Here is a 17,243-nt window from a genome sequence, read left to right as displayed (position 1 = left end):
AACTTTTTCCTTAGATTAACCAGTAAATCCGTTGTATTACCTAAGGTGAAATCATTTCGGAATATATTTATCTATGTAAGTGAAAAACGTGCTTTAAGATTAAAAAAAAAAAAGCCATTATTTTACTTTTTTTTTTTTTTTTTTGCCTAAAAGGCATTAGTACTGCCTATCTAAATTCTGTTTCCTTTAAAGCAAAAAAAACTTTCCTTTCGTGAGCAATATTTTTTTAAAACTATAATTGATTAGAAAATGATGCAGGAAGTTAGAAGAATTTATTAAAATTTTGTCAATATTAAATCTTACCTGCATTTAAAGAAACGTTTCTGTCGGCCAAAGAATTTTGTTCTGCTGGACTTCTTGAGTTTTCTAATCTTGGAGGCAGTTTTAGAAATCTTTTCATTTTAACAGTAGTTAAAACAAAATTCTTTTTCTCTTACAAGTAAATGGTTAGACAATGCTGACGTTAAAACTTTTGAACGTGGTTTATAAACTTTGTGTATTACATAAATAAATGCAATAGCCCAAAAAAGTCATACAACTTCTCAGAATTTATTCATTTAAAACATTAAAGTATCTCGTTGACAATTCCCTTCGATAATCTTCGATAATACAGTTAAGTTATTGAAGTTTTCCCAACCTTTCCATTCAACACGATTATTAAAAACTTCAGCGATGGAGAACTTTTTTTTTTAAAGGAATCTTTATTATTACAGCTTATCCCACAGACGGATTATTTACTCGAATACAGTGAATAAAAAAAGTCTTAAAATTTTAAGTTAAAAATCTTAAGACTGCGGAGTAGTTCTTTCTAGGCTTTTAGTATATATGGTTTTATACCTCTCAAAATCGTTCTTCCGTCATAAAATAGCATAAATTGTGAATAAAACTCCGTGTTTTCGCCCTTGTATGTATGTGTCGTAAACAGTCCTCTGAACCTTTCGACGAAAGACTATTATATAATATGTAAATGCATAAATAAGAGGCAAAAAATCTGAATTTAGAACCCACTTGCTGTTGATTTAGTAATGAAAAGCAAGTGTTTTCCATATCAGATATCTAAAATGCGTAATGACTTGCATATTTTTTAGTGTCTTGACATTCTTAAACACAATTTCCTTATCTATTAGACATTCCCATTGCCACAATAATATTTACAACCATATAAAAACTTTATTAAGCTCTACAGACTTAGAAGCAAAGAACTTAATTCAAAATTGACATTTATGTTAAGCTTATTGCCCCAAATTCAGATGTTTTTTAATTGCTCCATTCTACTGCTCTTTTCTCACTAATATCAAGCTTACCAGTCGACTCAGTTTCCTAAAAACTTCAAATATATTTTTAGTTAGTGAACATACACCTAAAGTAAAGAAATATGGTGTGTTGAAAAAGTTTGAAAAACACTGTTTATTCTTTTGTCTTTTCCTCATGCTCGTAATCTGTAATTTCATCAGAAGCTTCAACCCATCCAATATAAGACGTTTTTAAGACAACTTTAGGACGTCTAGACAACTTAAAAATGTCTTAAAGACATCTCATGCTGGGTGGGAAGTATTCATTTTCTGCAATAACAGAAATGAATGCTTAAAGCTTCTTATAAAAAGCTTCTTTTTTCAACCACGTAAACCTTTTTATTCCAAAACTTGATTTGTTTCTTTTTTTTTTTTTTGATAATATATTTAAAGCGAATATTTTCTCAGAAATAGTTTTCTCAAAAATGCTCCTCTCCCTAAAACGAACCAACAATAATCTCCCAGCATTTACTCTTTGATTGCGGATGAAAGCTACGCTTGACAGGGTGAGCTTGAAGTTGTGACAAAGGTAAAGGGCAAATTATCACATGATAAGTTTTTGATTAAATTTGCAATAGACTTAATCGTCTTTAAATGGGGATGAGGTGTATGGTAAACAATGGGCACATTGATCAATTTTAAACAGAACTTGCAAGTTAAATACCAACCTATAGTTTGTGATAACTTAGATTTAGTTTGTTTAAATGTTACTTTAAATGGCAAATAATTACAAGGCTATAAAAGCAACAAAAAAATTTTACAGCTGCTATTTTGCTATCATCAAAAGTCAACATAAAATTTTGTTTATTTCAACCAAAAATTTCTGTAAAAGATTCCAAGAAAAGATTTTGTTAGTGGATTCTAGGGTGTTACTTGATAACTTAACTTTGAAGTTTTTTTGAAAAGATAAGATGAATGGTGTTTATCTTTCTTAAATATTTCATAAGATAAATGCTAGAAGTATCCTATTAACACAAATAATTCAAGTGTACAAAAGTTTGAAAGTATTCACATTTAATGCAAAGTCAATCAGGTCTGACTGCACCAAACTTTAAACAGTAGCTATATTTTTTGCTTGATTTCATGTTGTTTTCTCGCAGCGAACACAACGTTTCAGCTCTACATTTTCTCTTCTCCTTAAAATTCTCCTTTACAAAAAGTTTTCCTTCAATTTATACTATACAAAGAACCTCAAATATGCTCATAAAATAAACCGCTTAAACTATATTTACAACATATCAAATAAACTACGTCAATCAAATCCGCCGTAAATAGTTTCTTCACGCAATTCAATTACACTCCTCCTTGATCCTTCGGGATCACATTTAATTCAAAGCAACTCTTGCTTTGCGGAACATCGCAACAATTGTTTCTTTTGCGGATCCAAATCTCAAATACCGCTTCTGGCAATCCAACTACAACGCCAGTCGCACCCTCTCGTCAGGCTACTCTGCCAAACACGAGAAACGTTTTAGATCAGCAAAAGAGACATCCATTTGTTCCTCATCTCTCATCTTCTGCTTCGTACACAACTCGTGCCACGTAGGCATCCAAAGGAAAAACTCGATAAATAGACATCTTCGATTCTCTTCACATCCTTCTTATCTTCTACTCACAAACAATCGAAGACTAAGTATTACTTCGCAACAAAACTGGAAAGAGCACTGTCAACTCAACGCGTTGCTTCTCTGCAACAACTTTGGTTCGCTGCGACTAAATTGCGGCATCGGATATACCATCGTATTTTTCAAAGATGTTCTAATTATTCGAAGATGGCTCCATCATGTGCCCGGTTAGCTTGTTGTTTTCTCGCAGCGAACACAACGTTTCAGCTCTACATTTTCTCTTCTCCTTAAAATTCTCCTTTACAAAAAGTTTTCCTTCAATTTATACTATACAAAGAACCTCAAATATGCTCATAAAATAAACCGCTTAAACTATATTTACAACATATCAAATAAACTACGTCAATCAAATCCGCCGTAAATAGTTTCTTCACGCAATTCAATTACATTTCAGTAAAAAATATAACTACTGTTTTCATTATCTAGCTAATTTCCAGTGATTTGAACTTCTGGGGGAAATTAAATAATAAGAAGAATCTGTTTTTTCAAAAAGACTTTAAAAAATACATTCTTTTTGTTATTATTTTGTTTGCTACATCAAAAGAAGGCTGTATGTTTGATATGATGTATGACATAAAAGTAATGAAAATTGAATGATGAAATTAGGCATCCCCGTGTTTTATAGTGGGGATACAATTTAATTCTTTGAGTTTAGCATTAAATATGTGTCCTCGACCTTTAAAATATGCTGTAAAGTTTTTTTACATACCAATTGTGTTAACTTATATTGTGCACATTAAAGAATCATTCTGGAAATCGAATAACATCGCTATTATAACTCAATTTAACACGCACATTTTTTATTAATACTAATGCGTTTATTAACCGATGGATAGATAATCAGTTTTCTTCAAAAACCAAATAATTCATTGACTTGAATTTCGAAGATGTTTGATATTACAATTAATGACTTTTCTTAAGTAAACGATAAAAATTCTTTACTTTGGATTTTACTTTAAATCTACTTTTAAATTTAAACTAAAATTTATCTTACAATACTTCTCTTCTACGCGAATAAATTAGGAAATAACCGAAAAATAGTATGGGACTCTTAGCTTTCTAAAGCAACATGTCCTAACGTTTAAATAGTTGGCAATATTGAATTGTAATCAGTTTTAAATGATGAATTTAAACGCTTAAGTTTAATGCATCTCGATGCATCCTTTATAATACTCTTAAAAAATAGAAACGCTGACATTATCGAATTACCATTTTAGCATAAGGAAAGTATTTGCAATCGACTGCTTCTGAGAATTCGTTATCAATATTCATTATGCAGGCTGCATTTCTATTTAACTTGACGATTGAAATTTTAACTTTCAGGAATATTTGTGAAAATGCTGTGAAGATATGTGCTCTTTCAAAGAGCAACCATAACAAATGCATACAATGTTGTTCGATGGTACCAACAAATTTACAGGTCTAGATGAAAATTGTGAAAACAGAGGATAAATCAAATGTAAAAAACTTTTTATCATATATTTATATTTTTAATATTTTAAAGTTCAGATTTATATCTATTTCAAAAATCAAGAATTGCATATTTTGAGTGTTACACTGCCGATTTAAAAGTTGAAGTTTTGAAAATTAGTTTGTGAAAAAAGACTAATTATCTTGCAGAGTTAAAATCTAAAGCCGAAGGTTTGAATTAACCTACGGCTTTAGATCTTGTTAAAAAGGGCGAAATATTGATTAATCTTGGTAAATGAAATTGTTACAATATCAACTTTATCAAAAAAAAAAACGATTTTCAGGAGATAAATTGAGTACCGTTTTTGCTTGTAAAAGTTTTTAATTGATTATTAATTTATTATGTTTTGTAATATTTTATCCGTAAATTGTTTTATATTTCCTTATCTAAAAGTCTTTTAACTGACTGTAAAACTTGCAGGAGGCAAATCATATTTTGAAAACAACAGTTTGGTATTCAGCTCCAAATAAACTTAAGTAGTTTAAAGTCTCGTTCATGTATGACAATGAGGCCTCGATGCAGTAAAAATATTTGCCAGTTCTATTTACAGTCATAAAGTAGTTGTCAATACTTTTGAATACTTTGCAAACTCAAAAAAAGCTATGTGATCAACTACAAAAAAGTTATTTTCTTTAAAATTTAATAGGAGATGCATCAAAAAAATCCAAAATGATAATTTCATTCACTTTTTGAAACCTATTGAAAGATAATTTCATTATAAACTTTTTCAAACCAACTGAGAAAAACCGAAAGATGTAGTTATGAATAATAAAGTATATGTTAAAAAGATGCTACAGCTTCATATTAATGGATATAAATGATCCTTAAAAATAAAACTACAAAAGTTATACTCATTGTTTGTTTGAACGGTGGTACAAAAGTTCTTCAAACATAAAAAAAAGGTGATAACATTGCTAAATTTAGCCATATTTTCCTAAAGGAACAAATGGTTATTTCTATTCAATCAATTCAATATGCGAGGGAAGGTCTCACAACATTTTATCAGCACTTTTTTAAAGCAATCTTCTCTCAGAATCACACACTTTTCTATTTGTAAATCAAAATTCTTTTTTTCAGCTTTTTTTTTCAGTAAAAAAAATCTGAAGAAAAACTTTTTTTTGGGAAACTTATTTCTTTTAAAAAGTTTTATTTACGCCCCTCCTCCTGCCGCCCTCCCCACCTCCTAATATAAAATCCAGGATCTGCCCCCGGGAGAGCTTAACAATTACAGTAAAGAAACATTTATTGCCAACAATTTATGTTGTAAATTATCATTCTTTTTTTTATAAACAAAAGTTAATGTGACCAAAATGTTGTGTGGTATCATGATAATATATTTGGGAGATTCTTAAATGCTGAGGGTTAATTGAAAAAAATTGTCGAATTGAGTCAAATTCCGCTTCAGCTATATGAATAGGGGAGAGTGGGGAGAAGTGGGACGCGGGAGAAGTGGGACACCCCTATAATTTTATTTCGCAGCAGCGCCAAATTACTATTATTTAATGTAAACGTATAGATTTCATGTGCTCTTTTTATTAGACATCGTTTCTCGTCCCTGCGCGTGGTGAAAACCCCTTTTTTTGAAAGTTCCCCAAAAAAGTACTTTTGCTGACAGCCTTGTAACTCGTGTATGTATTTATTTTAGACAGTTATTGCACTTCTTTTTATTTTATAGGGAAATGCATTTATCATCTAACATTTAGTAATTAAATTTATATTTTAGCTTTATTAGTTTTATTTTGTCTTCCCTACATAGGGGTGAAGCGGGACAAAGAAAAAAGTTGCTGTCCCACTTGTTTTAGATTTAGAAAGAGAGATCTTTACTAAAGTTAAATTTGATTTCATTCATCATTATTATTTGGAACAAATTGAGAGTTCTTTTTACATCAATAATTTGAAAGCATACGTAAATAAAGTTGTTATTTCATAGTAGTCTGATACTAGATATAGTAATAACAGTAACCTTAAATATTTTTTTATCAAACCTAATTTCTTTTAAATTTCAGGTCATGCCAAGAATTTATAAAAGAAAAAGTGAAACTCCACATGTTTCAGAAAACATCTCCCTCAAATGTCCCGCTTCTCCCGCACACTTGTCCCACTTGTCCCACACTTGTCCCACACTTTTCCCACTTTACCCCAATAGCAGGGTTCCTCTTAAACTAAAAAAATATATACTTTATTAAAACATTCTGTCAATCTTAGGGGATGCATTTGGTGCCCCAAATATTGCTTTATTTGTTAAGACTAGTTTGGTTCAGTTCATACATCAAATAAAAAAGATATTGCAATTATCCTGAAAAAAAAAAATCGTGTCCCACTTCTCCCCGCTCTCCCCTACATTTTATAATAAAAACTGAATAAGAATAGTTTAATAAAAAGAAGAGTAGAAAAATAGAAGCCAAGAGCTTATGGCATTTTTTCAGAGTTTTTATGTAAAAAAAGTTTAAAAAAAAGAGTTATGATAATTTTTCAATCCTTATAACCGTTTACACTCGTCTAATAATTAATAAACTCTAAAAATATTCTTTTCAAAAAAAATATTTTTTCTTTGAAACAATTTAACTAAGAAAATTATAATATGAAATTTTTGTAAAAGTAGTTCAAACTCAATTAAAAGTTAGAGCAATATAACAAAAAATTTGGCGCTCTGTCTAAGGCCTTCAAAAGATCTAATAAAATAGAGGACAAAAAAAAGTGGCTTTTAAAGTCTAACGGAGCGGTCGTAGCTACATGTTTTTAAAACATCAAAGAAAAAATTAATATTAAAATTTAAGTGGTTAATAAATTCAGATTGTTTTAAGAATTAAATAGAGTAATTTTCTTTTGGAAAAAAAACTATTAGTTGATCCAAGGACGTATTAATAGATGGACGTTCAACGCATTGTTATAGATCAAAGGTGCCGCCAATTAGCCAAAAACTATGCGTTACTGTCATTTTTCAAAATTCATGATACAGATACTCCGACTTCTACCCGTCAAATTTCCGTCAAAAAACCTCCCTCAGTAAACCCATTATAATTATGCATTTACTGAAGCTTATGATTATAAAAGACAAAAAAATTAATCAAGAATAGTTCACAAATCTGAAAAAGGTTTATTTGAGCTATGAACTTTGCTTAATAAAAATTTAGCTGCGTTTAAACTTTGACGTCTAAAACTAGGCTTTTGCAAAAAGGCTATGTTTGGTTTACTAGAATGGATAGAGTAAAGTGAAATAAATTTTCCTAGTTAAATTGAAGCTGCTATGATATAGTTTAAAGGTCGAAAAAGATATTTTTAGTGTTCTTTTCACCCCACTCTCAGATTATGCTTCCCACTTTAAGGTTCAAATCAGAGAGTATTTCTTATTTTTGTCGGAAATGTCGAACTTATTTGCCTCGCTTTTTTTATCTCTTGAATTTGTGATTTTTTTTTTTCGCGAACGACCTAGTTAAAAAGTTTCTTACTTTCGATACCTAAATTGCATTTTGTCTAAAGGTATTATAACTAAAAGCATCTTAAAGTTCATAAAATACTATTCGTTTCAGGAGTTGGAAAGATATATAAAGTATGTATTTTTAATGAGCATTTTTGTTTAAGCATTTTTAAACTGTCATGTAGAGCTACTTTAAGTTATAATGATCTTATTATTTTTATTATTACTGTTGTTACTAATAGTAACAACAAAAATAATAAAAATGATAAGATCATACTTTTAGTTGCATATTCTTGAGCCTTTTACAAATGAAGTACAACCTTATTTTTAACCTTTTCTAAATATTATATCAAAATAAAAATGATAAGATCATACTTTTAGTTGCATATTCTTGAGCCTTTTACAAATGAAGTACAACCTTATTTTTAACCTTTTCTAAATATTATATCAAAAATAATAAAAATGATAATCTTATATTCATATTTATTATCTCATTACAGGATAAATAATGAGTCTTCATGAGGAATATTTAAAACATTTATGTAGAAAGTGTGGCTGCATAATAAAGCAGGATAGTCACTATCAGTTAAAACCTGCTATTATCTATAAACAAGCAATTCTGAGTTTTTACAAGCTGGATATAACTTCAGACGATCAAAAAGTACATCCTGAATACTTATGCAAAACATGTTATATGGTTTTATACAGGTTAGATTTAAAGTTCAAAAAAGGCTCTGAAGTTGAAAGGAGCGATAAATTCTTCACTTTTTCTGAACACACAGAAACTTGTTATGTATGTGACACACTCACAAGAGTTGGTAGAAATAAAAAAGTAAATGTGAAAAATATACATCAACAGTTAAAAGCAATTGCATCAAAACATGGCTTTGACGGTTATAATAAAAATAACAAAAATTATTTTGTAAAAGTTGAAATCAATAGTTATCGCCAAGCTGTTAACAAAACTTTGTCACTAGAATCAAATGGCATGTGGAGATTATTAGTTTTAAAACGTGAAGTGCCATTATCAAATAGTATTATTAAATCTCTTCCAGATCAACTAAATCTTCAATCTGCTAATATTATATTCTCCACCATTTCATGTATAAATATCTGTAAAGGTAATAATGACTTCCACTATTTAATCAGAGATAAATTTTCTGATTTTAAAAATTTTCAAAGTACATCAAATGAGGATGTTGGAACAATTGAGACGGAAGAAGGCAATACAGTTGAAAACTTTAAAATTATTAGACATAAAAATTGTTCATTAATATGCTCAGAAGTCTGTTGTAATTCTTGTACCATCTACCGTACTAACTTGCGTGTAATGGAATCCAGGTTAAAGAGTAAGGAAAGTCAATCATCTATTACATCTAATAGTAAAAAGAATGACCGCTACTTTTCTAAATCAGAACTATTAACAAAAATTAAACTTTTAGAGAATGAAAGAAAAGAAAATCTTGCAAAACAACAACGAATGCAAAAGAAACTTGAAAAAAAAAGAAGAAGGCGTTGTTCTTCAAGAGGAGAAACAGACAATTATTGAGGAAACATATGAAAAATATGGAGAAGAAAACCCATTTACTGAGGACTCACCTCAAGCACTGTTGTGGCAGCAACAAAAAATCCAGGCTGGACTTAAAGACAGAAGGTCTATGAAGTGGCATCCTTTAATTATAAGGTGGTGCATCAGTTTATATTTGAAATCTCCAAGTGCCTATCGTCATATTTGTTCAACACCATTTTTAAATCTACCTTGTAAAAATACTGTTCAGAAATATATCAACTTCACTGACCCAGGCTGTGGTTTTAACAAAGATGTGATATACAACTTGACTAGAAAAATTGATTTACCAAATATAAAAGAGCACCAAAGATATGTTTCAATAATTGTTGATGAAATGAAAATAAAAAGTGGTCTTGCTTTTAGCTCATCAACTGGAAAGTTGGTTGGTTTTTCAGAAACTGGGTCAATTAATGAGCTGCTCTTGAAGTTTGAAAATAAATATGCAGAAAATAAAGAAAACAGCAACTTGGAAGATCCAACAGCCATACCATTGGCATCATATGTAACTGTGTTAATGGTGAGGGGCATCACATCTTCTCTAAAATATGTATTTGGCCATTTTGCTTCTGCTGGGGGTCTTTCAAGCAGCCAACTGTACTTTACCTTATGGGATGGTGTAAGGCAATTAGAGTCTTGGTCTAAAGATGATGGCAATTGTAGCTGATGGTGCATCTCCAAATAGAAGTTTTATGCGTCTCCATGCTTGGAATTCTGAAGAAAATACCAAAGATGGTGTAATTTACTGGACTTGGAATGAGTTTTGTCCTGGTATGTATAAATAATTGTATATTGCATTACAATTATAAAAAATTTTAAAAATATAGTTACACTGAATTCATGGGCAGTTATGACTTTAAAGATGTTAGTTTTCAATAAGCACCAGTAAAATGAGGCACAACATTAAATTGTTCAAAAAAGTCATCTTTTAAAATATTTTTGAGACTTCATGTTTTTATTCTTTAGACCGAAAGCTATTTTTCATTTGTGATGTACCTCATTTAATGAAAACCACTAGAAACAACCTCGAAAATTCACATGGAACCTCTTTAAGTAGAAATCTTATGGTATGTATATATTTTTTGTGAAGAATATTATCACATGCTTTATTTTAACACATACATATACATTAGTATTGTAACTAAGATCGTAGGTATCTGGTTTACAGATATATGTAACACTTTTTTGTTTGTTTCAGATTGATGGTCAGCAGCTTGTTTGGGATCAAATAATCAGCTTGTATGACTGGGATCTTGGAATAGAGAGAGATGCAGTGGGGTTGACAATGGGACACAAGTTAAGTGAAGAACACATAAATCTCAACTCAAGAACACGTATGAGAGTAAATCTAGCAGTGCAGGTTAGAATAAAACAAATTCTACTTCTGTTCAGGCATATATTTTATATATGCCAGGAGAGAGGGCTTAATGGCTATATTAACAATACATATATGTTCCCTTAGCCTTTTTGTAATTTGTCATATTAGGTTAATAGCTGCTGTGGAAGAAATAAAAGTATATTTTTTGTCACTACCTATAAAATATTTTATATACAAAAAGGTATTGAGTTCAACAGTGGCAGATATGTTAGAAGAACAGGGGCTCCATTCTACAAAATCGTTAATCAAATTTATTAGAATGATGGACAAATTTTTTGATTGTTTAAATGTTTCAAAGATTTATAATTACACTCGAAAGCCAGATCTTGATATTTATAAATCCATAGATGATGTTAGATTTAATGTAAGTTATTTTATGATTTTATCAAGCTCTTTCATGTAAAAAAAGTTCAAGTACTTTTGTAGTATATGGAGTACCAATACCTTTGTTTACATGGCTGATCTGTTATCTATTTAAGTTTTTGTTTTTTTTTCATTTAGTGGCTCCAGAACACTTTTTTGACTTTTATCAATAATTGGGAAGAACAGTGCCAATTAATTCCTAATTTGTCTCAAGCAGAAAAAAACAGATTTTGCTTAAGTAAACAAACTCTTGAGGGACTTCGTATTACTGGTAAATAGAGTTCTACTGTATCACGTTGGTCAATTGAATATAAATAGTTAGATGCCTTTTTTTTACGCAGAGAATATTATAAATAATCATTTTATATTTTCATATATTTATTTCAATTTATTGTATATCAGTTATGTAAATATGAAAGTTTCTTCCATACATATTTTTAAGTTGCTCTCATTAAATGTTGTATAGTTGCATATGTTCTGAAAACTTAGTTGCCACAATAAATTCAAGAAAAAACTTATTTCTTTTTTAGTGAATTCGTTTATAGCCCTTGGAAAGTTGTTGCTTGTAGAAGGAGCGGAATACATTTTGTCCGAAAAGTTCTGTCAAGATCCATTAGAGGAATACTTTGAGAAGCAACGAATGCGATTAGGTTGTAATGACAATCCTACGTTAATTGAATACAATTCCAATGCCCTTGGCTTAAATGTGGCAGGAGATAATTTAATTCGTGTTTTTAGTTCAAGTGCAAAGGGCCGAAAGGATGAATTCCAAATGCTTGATGTGAAGGACACTGATCTACCTTCAAGTAAAAAGCGAAAAAAATGATTTAATGTAAATCTTTTCTAAGTTACATAAAAATATTATTTTTATCAATCAGTGACTCCACTTTAAATGTCAAAATTGCTATTTTTATAGCACCACTTAGTCTCGGTTGTCTAGCGGTTAGGACGCTTACTAAGTAGTAGGTAACCCAGTTCGAATCCTAATCAAGACTAAGTTCTCAGATCTCCTTTTTTTTAACAGAGTGAGACAAAATGACTAAGTTCTTATATCATTAATTACGCAGTGTCGCTTGCTGTTATTACTTTCAGCTAATATTACCAACATAACTTGTAAGATAATCTACAGACATTGGAAAATTAACGCATCTGTGAAAAAAAATGTTGCTATGTTTTTGACATAAAATTTGTTTTCATTCAACAAGTGTTGCTGCTATTCTGCCTCTGTAAATATTTTCCAAAACGTTAAGTTAGCTAAAAAATAAGTTTGAATCTTCAGAAACACGCACCTTTAATAAGATTTGGTCTAGGTCGATCCATTTTTTGACAAGGAGAGAAAATATTCACTAAGTCGTATTATTTTTGTGGAGACGAAAAATATTTCTATCATGTTACATTTGCTATATTTTTTGTGTTTGTTTTTTTTTCTGTCATTTTTTTTACTTCACGCTGCAAAAGAAAAGTTCCTTTTCATCCAAATTTATCTAAAAAACAAAATGCCAAAAGGAAATTCAAATGGCATAATCAAATTTGAAATCACGCCGTTGGTTTTTAACACATTAGGAACAAGTGAAGTTAGAAAATTAACACAATATGTTTTTGTAATTTTTAGAATATTAGAAGTATAGTTTTACTTTTTCTGCTTAAACTTAATTTTGATTAATTCAGCATTTTTAATTAGGTTGTGGCTATAACCGTCATGCCACATAGTGAACTTCGCTTTGACAGCTATAGACGCAATTGTCCGTCAACGGGTGAATAGAAAAAATATAATTAAAGTAACGCTCATGAGAGCCAGATATTGAATTTATTTATATATAAAACTAGCTATTTACCCGTTGAAAATCAACTCAGCTTATTTAGTAAATCAAGATACACATTAGATATAGTTCAGAACATACACATTATCGTTAAACCATGTTTAAATTCTTGATATACTTGTATGTACAAGTAGATTTTCCGATAAATATCTAAATAAAACAAACTTCATTAAATTTCATTTAAAAAAAGAAAAACATAATGAGACCCTCAACATCAGCAAAACAAAAGATATTTCAAAAAAAGCAAGTAAAAATAGCTGTAAAATTGATTCATGTTTGTTATTAATAATTCTTTGTTAACAAAAAGAAAATACACTAAACATAAGATATAGAATAAATATGTAAGATTTAGGTAATATACTAATTCCAATATTGACATTACTTTTAAAAATTTTTCTTTTTATGCAATGTTTTTCTTAATGCTGGTTCACCTTTTTCAGAAACATTATTTCCTGTTTTTCCACTTTTTCTATTTATTATTCGGACCCAGGCTTTCAAAAATGAGCGTGTACGTATACTCACCCACTTTCTAAGTATGATTTCTTACTCAAATCAGTGTTTTTACGATTAGAATACATTTTTCGCAATGAAAATGGAATAAATCCAGCTACATAGCGAACAGTTTCTTCTTCTTCTGGTGTTAATTTTAAATCTAGCTCTTTACAATTTGATTCCAACAATACATGATTTCTCCACTCAATGACATTCTGAAACCATGTTTTTAATAGAAATGAATACAGAAGGTCAAACCCAGCTTTACAATTAGAAAAGTCACAGACTAGTTCATTCCATGTAGAGCGTAATATTTCATTTTTGAAAAGACAGTGTAAAAGAGTACACTGTTGCTCTCTTAACTGACATGTGTTTCCCCTCAAATTAACAATAGGAAGAAATGCTTCAAAAACATTTTTGCAAAATTCAATCTTTCTTTCTACAGCAATTCCTAGTATGCATAAGGATAACTCAGCTGCATAATTTCCTGGAGTTTTAAACCCTTCAATTTTTATACTAAAAGTTTCATCTAATGTAGCTGCTTTTAAACTTTCTTGAAAGAATTTAACAGAATTTTCATATAACTCTTTTGTGAGCTCCAATGATAGAAGTTCTATAAAACAAAAAAATTAATGGGAAAAAAATTTGCCAAACAAGAAGTAACTTGTGAGAAGCTTGTATGTATGTATGTATGTATGTATGTATGTATGTATGTATGTATGTATGTATGTATGTATGTATGTATGTATGTATGTATGTATGTATGTATGTACATATATATATATATATATATATATATATATATATATATATATATATATATATATATATATATATATATATATATATATATAGTGTCCATGCGTGTGTTTATATACAAATTTGAATTATAAAAAGTTGATTACAGTATACAATTTTCAATAATTATCTTTAATTTACCTTTTTCTTTAATACTAGATTTTAGTAGCTTCACCATTATTCACATAATCTAAATAAAAATAAAGTATATTTAATTATCAAAACTTAAGTAAAATAAGTTTTCAGTTTTAATAGCCATTAGTTAAATTTCATAATATAATCACATTTTAAAAAACATTCCATGAGGTTAATAAAATTTTATTATGAAGAAGTAATTTATAGGTTTACTATCTTTTATCTTGACTTAATTTTTAATTTCTAGGAAAAAGGCTGTTTTTTTTTTTTGTTAAGTCTTTCTAGTTTTTATTTTAAAAGCTTTTGGCCCTATTTTATGAAAGATTGCTTAAATTGAAGAGATATTGTAAGCATATTTGACTAATTAAAAGTATTCAGACTTATTACAACTGAAAATATTTTAAATTTAAATTTTTTTAATACAACCAAATCTTTAAACAGCCATTTTTTAACTGTGCACATTTTCTAACACTGGTATATGTTGTAAATGCAATACACTAAACATAAGATATAGAACTTGCATTCTTCTACATGGAAGTTCAATAGTACATAACAACAATTTAAAGTTTTGAATAATTTCTGAAATCAAAGTTAAGAATTATTACAATATTTTCATAATCTGGGAGTATTTGCAAATATAAAATAGCACCAGTTTAGACATTAAGTTCCACAACATGTAAGTATAAACACACCTTTAGTGCCAATGTAACATTTCTTTTCATGTTTTTTAAAATTGGATTCTCTAAGATATTTATTATGACATTTTGTACAGGTAAATTTAGTTATTATGCGTTCTTCTGTTTTTTTCAGCATTTTGGTTTCTTCTGCAATCAGCTTCTCTGTAGGAATTGCTGGTGGTATGAGCTCCAATTCAAAATCCGGCGGACATGTAATCGGCGCACCCCCCCCTAAATTCGGTAAAACCGACAGTTTACGAGTCTGCTGGTTTGGTGCATTTTACAGAATCGGAATTCGAACGGTATTGGGTTTCGAACGGTACGAAAAAATTCATAAATAAACAGTTTACTTTTGCTTTGTTTAAAGGTTTTTTAAGCTAAGTTTTTGATTTTTTTGTTTAACTTAAATAATAAAGATAAACAAAGCTTTTTTAAGCTTTAACTTTTTGTATTAATTTTGTTATCAGATAAATAGATTCATCAAGTTTACTTTTCATTTAGGATAAACATATCTGGAGATGTTGCAAATGTACGGAAGAAAAAACTCATAAATAAACAGTTTCATTTTTCAACTAAATTTTATACAGAAAAAACTTTTTATAAACTCTAATAAAGCAAAATAAACTGAAAATATTTTTATTTTATTTCATTAGAGAGGATACTTGTCATGTATATGTTGCAAATAAAGAGTAAAGTTTTGCCAAAGATTCTCAGACTTGAAAGCAAAATACTCCCTGTATATAGCTTCATCAAGTCGACTCCACTTTAAATCACCTTGTGATCCGCAAACAAACTTCAATCTTCTCTTTATTCGACTCCAAAAGGCCTCAACATGGTTTGATGTTGCTTGGGTTACAGGATCAACAAAGTTAGTTGTGTGGTTTACTGTCAGATGGTTATAGCCCATGTTTTTCAAATTATTGTAGGCAGCCCATTGATCTGAATGAATGGTAGAACCAACAGCCACCCATCTTTGAATTAAGGGAATCAATGATGCAGCAGATCGATCCTCTACATGGGTTAAATATCCTTTTTTATTTGTTACATCATACGCTCCAAATACCCAATGTTGTTCAACAACATGCCCTACATTGTTCTTTCTTTTAAACATCAATGTCTCATCTATTTCAACAACATGGCCAGGGCCACCTAACTGATTCATATTAGCAACATCAATTAATTTAAAGGAACAGATGTCCCTGAAATACTGGTACCACTGAATTGATGTATTGCTGCAAACACCAACTATATCACTGGCTGTTGTAACAGGGACCTCTGCAACCCATAAGAACATAAGTTGTAGAATTTCGCTAATACTAAGTGAAGAAGAACTTTGAAAAAAACCATTTCTTATTGTTTTTGTCCTTTTACATTTGCAACATCTCCAGATATGTTTATCCTAAATGAAAAGTAAACTTGATGAATCTATTTATCTGATAACAAAATTAATACAAAAAGTTAAAGCTTAAAAAAGCTTTGTTTATCTTTATTATTTCAGTTAAACAACAAAATCAAAAACTTAGCTTAAAAAACCTTTAAACAAAGCAAAAGTAAACAATAACAACACTCATTAACTAAAAGTTTAAGACTTTTCGAAAATATTTACTTGACAGCGATTATACTTTTGAACATTCATAGCATGTCCACATTCACAATAGTTCTGAGAATCCATTATTCTATGGTGCTGTAGAAATCTTATTAAATTTTCATCATTAATTAGTTCAATAAAATGTGTCAGAGGAGACATCTTCAAAGGTTTGAGAAGTTAAGTTTGAGTGAAATATTAAAACGTGATTAAGCAAAAGTAAACTGTTTATTTATGAATTTTTTCGTACCGTTCGAAACCCAATACCGTTCGAATTCCGATTCTGTAAAATGCACCAAACCAGCAGACTCGTAAACTGTCGGTTTTACCGAATTTAGGGGGGGGGGGGTGCGCCGATTACATGTCCGCCCAAAATCCTCTGCTAACAATTCCGCTAACTCTTCGAGATCTATCTCAATAAAGTCATCCACAACTATTTCAATTTGGTTATCAATATTTTCAAGTAAAAAAGAATAATCTTCTTGATTAATAACAAAGTTTTCTGCCATACTCATTTTATGTTTCGCTGCTCAGAAAAATACCGTAAAATCTATTACCAGTGCAGATGCACTGACAATAAGCCATCGAATTTTGCTATTACCAGTGCGCCAATCATATTGCG

The 17,243-nt window shown here is 29.8% G+C and overlaps 3 protein-coding genes and 1 pseudogene across 5 annotated transcripts in view; 1 reads left to right on the top strand and 3 right to left on the bottom strand.

Annotated features, from left to right (window-relative positions):
* Window positions 1-665, bottom strand: part of LOC145181047 (uncharacterized) — an 81,142-nt gene extending 80,477 nt beyond the window's left edge. The window contains exon 1 of the mRNA XM_090078854.1: window positions 304-665. Coding sequence (XP_089934980.1) covers window positions 304-400 — 97 coding nt within the window. The 5' untranslated portion in view covers window positions 401-665. The remainder of the gene's footprint in view (window positions 1-303) is intronic.
* Window positions 666-7,808: 7,143 nt separating this feature from the next.
* On the top strand, window positions 7,809-11,995 carry LOC145202050 (uncharacterized; annotated as a pseudogene). The gene is made up of 7 exons (XR_016449469.1): window positions 7,809-7,938; window positions 8,307-10,144; window positions 10,340-10,440; window positions 10,572-10,733; window positions 10,933-11,115; window positions 11,253-11,385; window positions 11,645-11,995. The product of XR_016449469.1 is annotated as an uncharacterized LOC145202050 (transcript).
* Window positions 11,996-12,533: 538 nt separating this feature from the next.
* On the bottom strand, window positions 12,534-15,250 carry LOC149891569 (uncharacterized). Of its 2 annotated transcripts, XR_016450035.1 has the most exons (4): window positions 15,052-15,233; window positions 14,366-14,414; window positions 12,950-14,039; window positions 12,534-12,598 (listed from the first exon to the last, which is right to left on the bottom strand). XR_016450035.1 is itself a non-coding variant. In XM_090079542.1 (3 exons), exons 2-3 carry the CDS (start codon window positions 14,400-14,402, stop codon window positions 13,453-13,455), a joined length of 624 nt encoding a protein of 207 aa, XP_089935668.1. In that variant the 5' UTR covers window positions 14,403-14,414; window positions 15,052-15,250; the 3' UTR covers window positions 12,948-13,452. The 2 variants fall into 2 exon arrangements, 1 of the variants encoding a protein (XP_089935668.1); XM_090079542.1 differs by lacking the exon at window positions 12,534-12,598 and having other exon boundaries at window positions 12,948-14,039; window positions 15,052-15,250.
* A 261-nt stretch (window positions 15,251-15,511) lies between these two features.
* Window positions 15,512-16,924, bottom strand: LOC149891568 (uncharacterized). Its single transcript, XM_090079543.1, has 2 exons — window positions 16,643-16,924; window positions 15,512-16,435 (listed from the first exon to the last, which is right to left on the bottom strand). The coding sequence occupies exons 1-2, from the start codon at window positions 16,781-16,783 to the stop codon at window positions 15,686-15,688; spliced, it is 891 nt and encodes a 296-aa protein (XP_089935669.1). The 5' UTR covers window positions 16,784-16,924; the 3' UTR covers window positions 15,512-15,685.
* Window positions 16,925-17,243: the final 319 nt, after the last annotated feature.

This window comes from Hydra viridissima, unplaced genomic scaffold, assembly GCF_058129835.1.
Source record: "Hydra viridissima isolate aposymbiotic clone 2 unplaced genomic scaffold, HvirCarnegie_v1 scaffold_2, whole genome shotgun sequence".
NCBI lineage: Eukaryota > Metazoa > Cnidaria > Hydrozoa > Anthoathecata > Hydridae > Hydra > Hydra viridissima.
The sequence above is the reverse complement of the archived record's forward strand: the minus strand, read 5'-3'. Positions and strand labels throughout refer to the sequence as shown.

Coding starts and splice junctions, on each gene's coding strand:
- LOC149891569 (XM_090079542.1), bottom strand. CDS start 14,402: ATGGTGAAGCTACTAAAATCTAGTATTAAAGAAAAAG. Junction 14,040..14,365: donor ATCTAGTATTAAAGAAAAAG/GTAAATTAAAGA, acceptor TTTGTTTTATAG/AACTTCTATCATTGGAGCTC.
- LOC149891568 (XM_090079543.1), bottom strand. CDS start 16,783: ATGTCTCCTCTGACACATTTTATTGAACTAATTAATGATGAAAATTTA. Junction 16,436..16,642: donor AAAAGTATAATCGCTGTCAA/GTAAATATTTTC, acceptor CTTTTCATTTAG/GATAAACATATCTGGAGATG.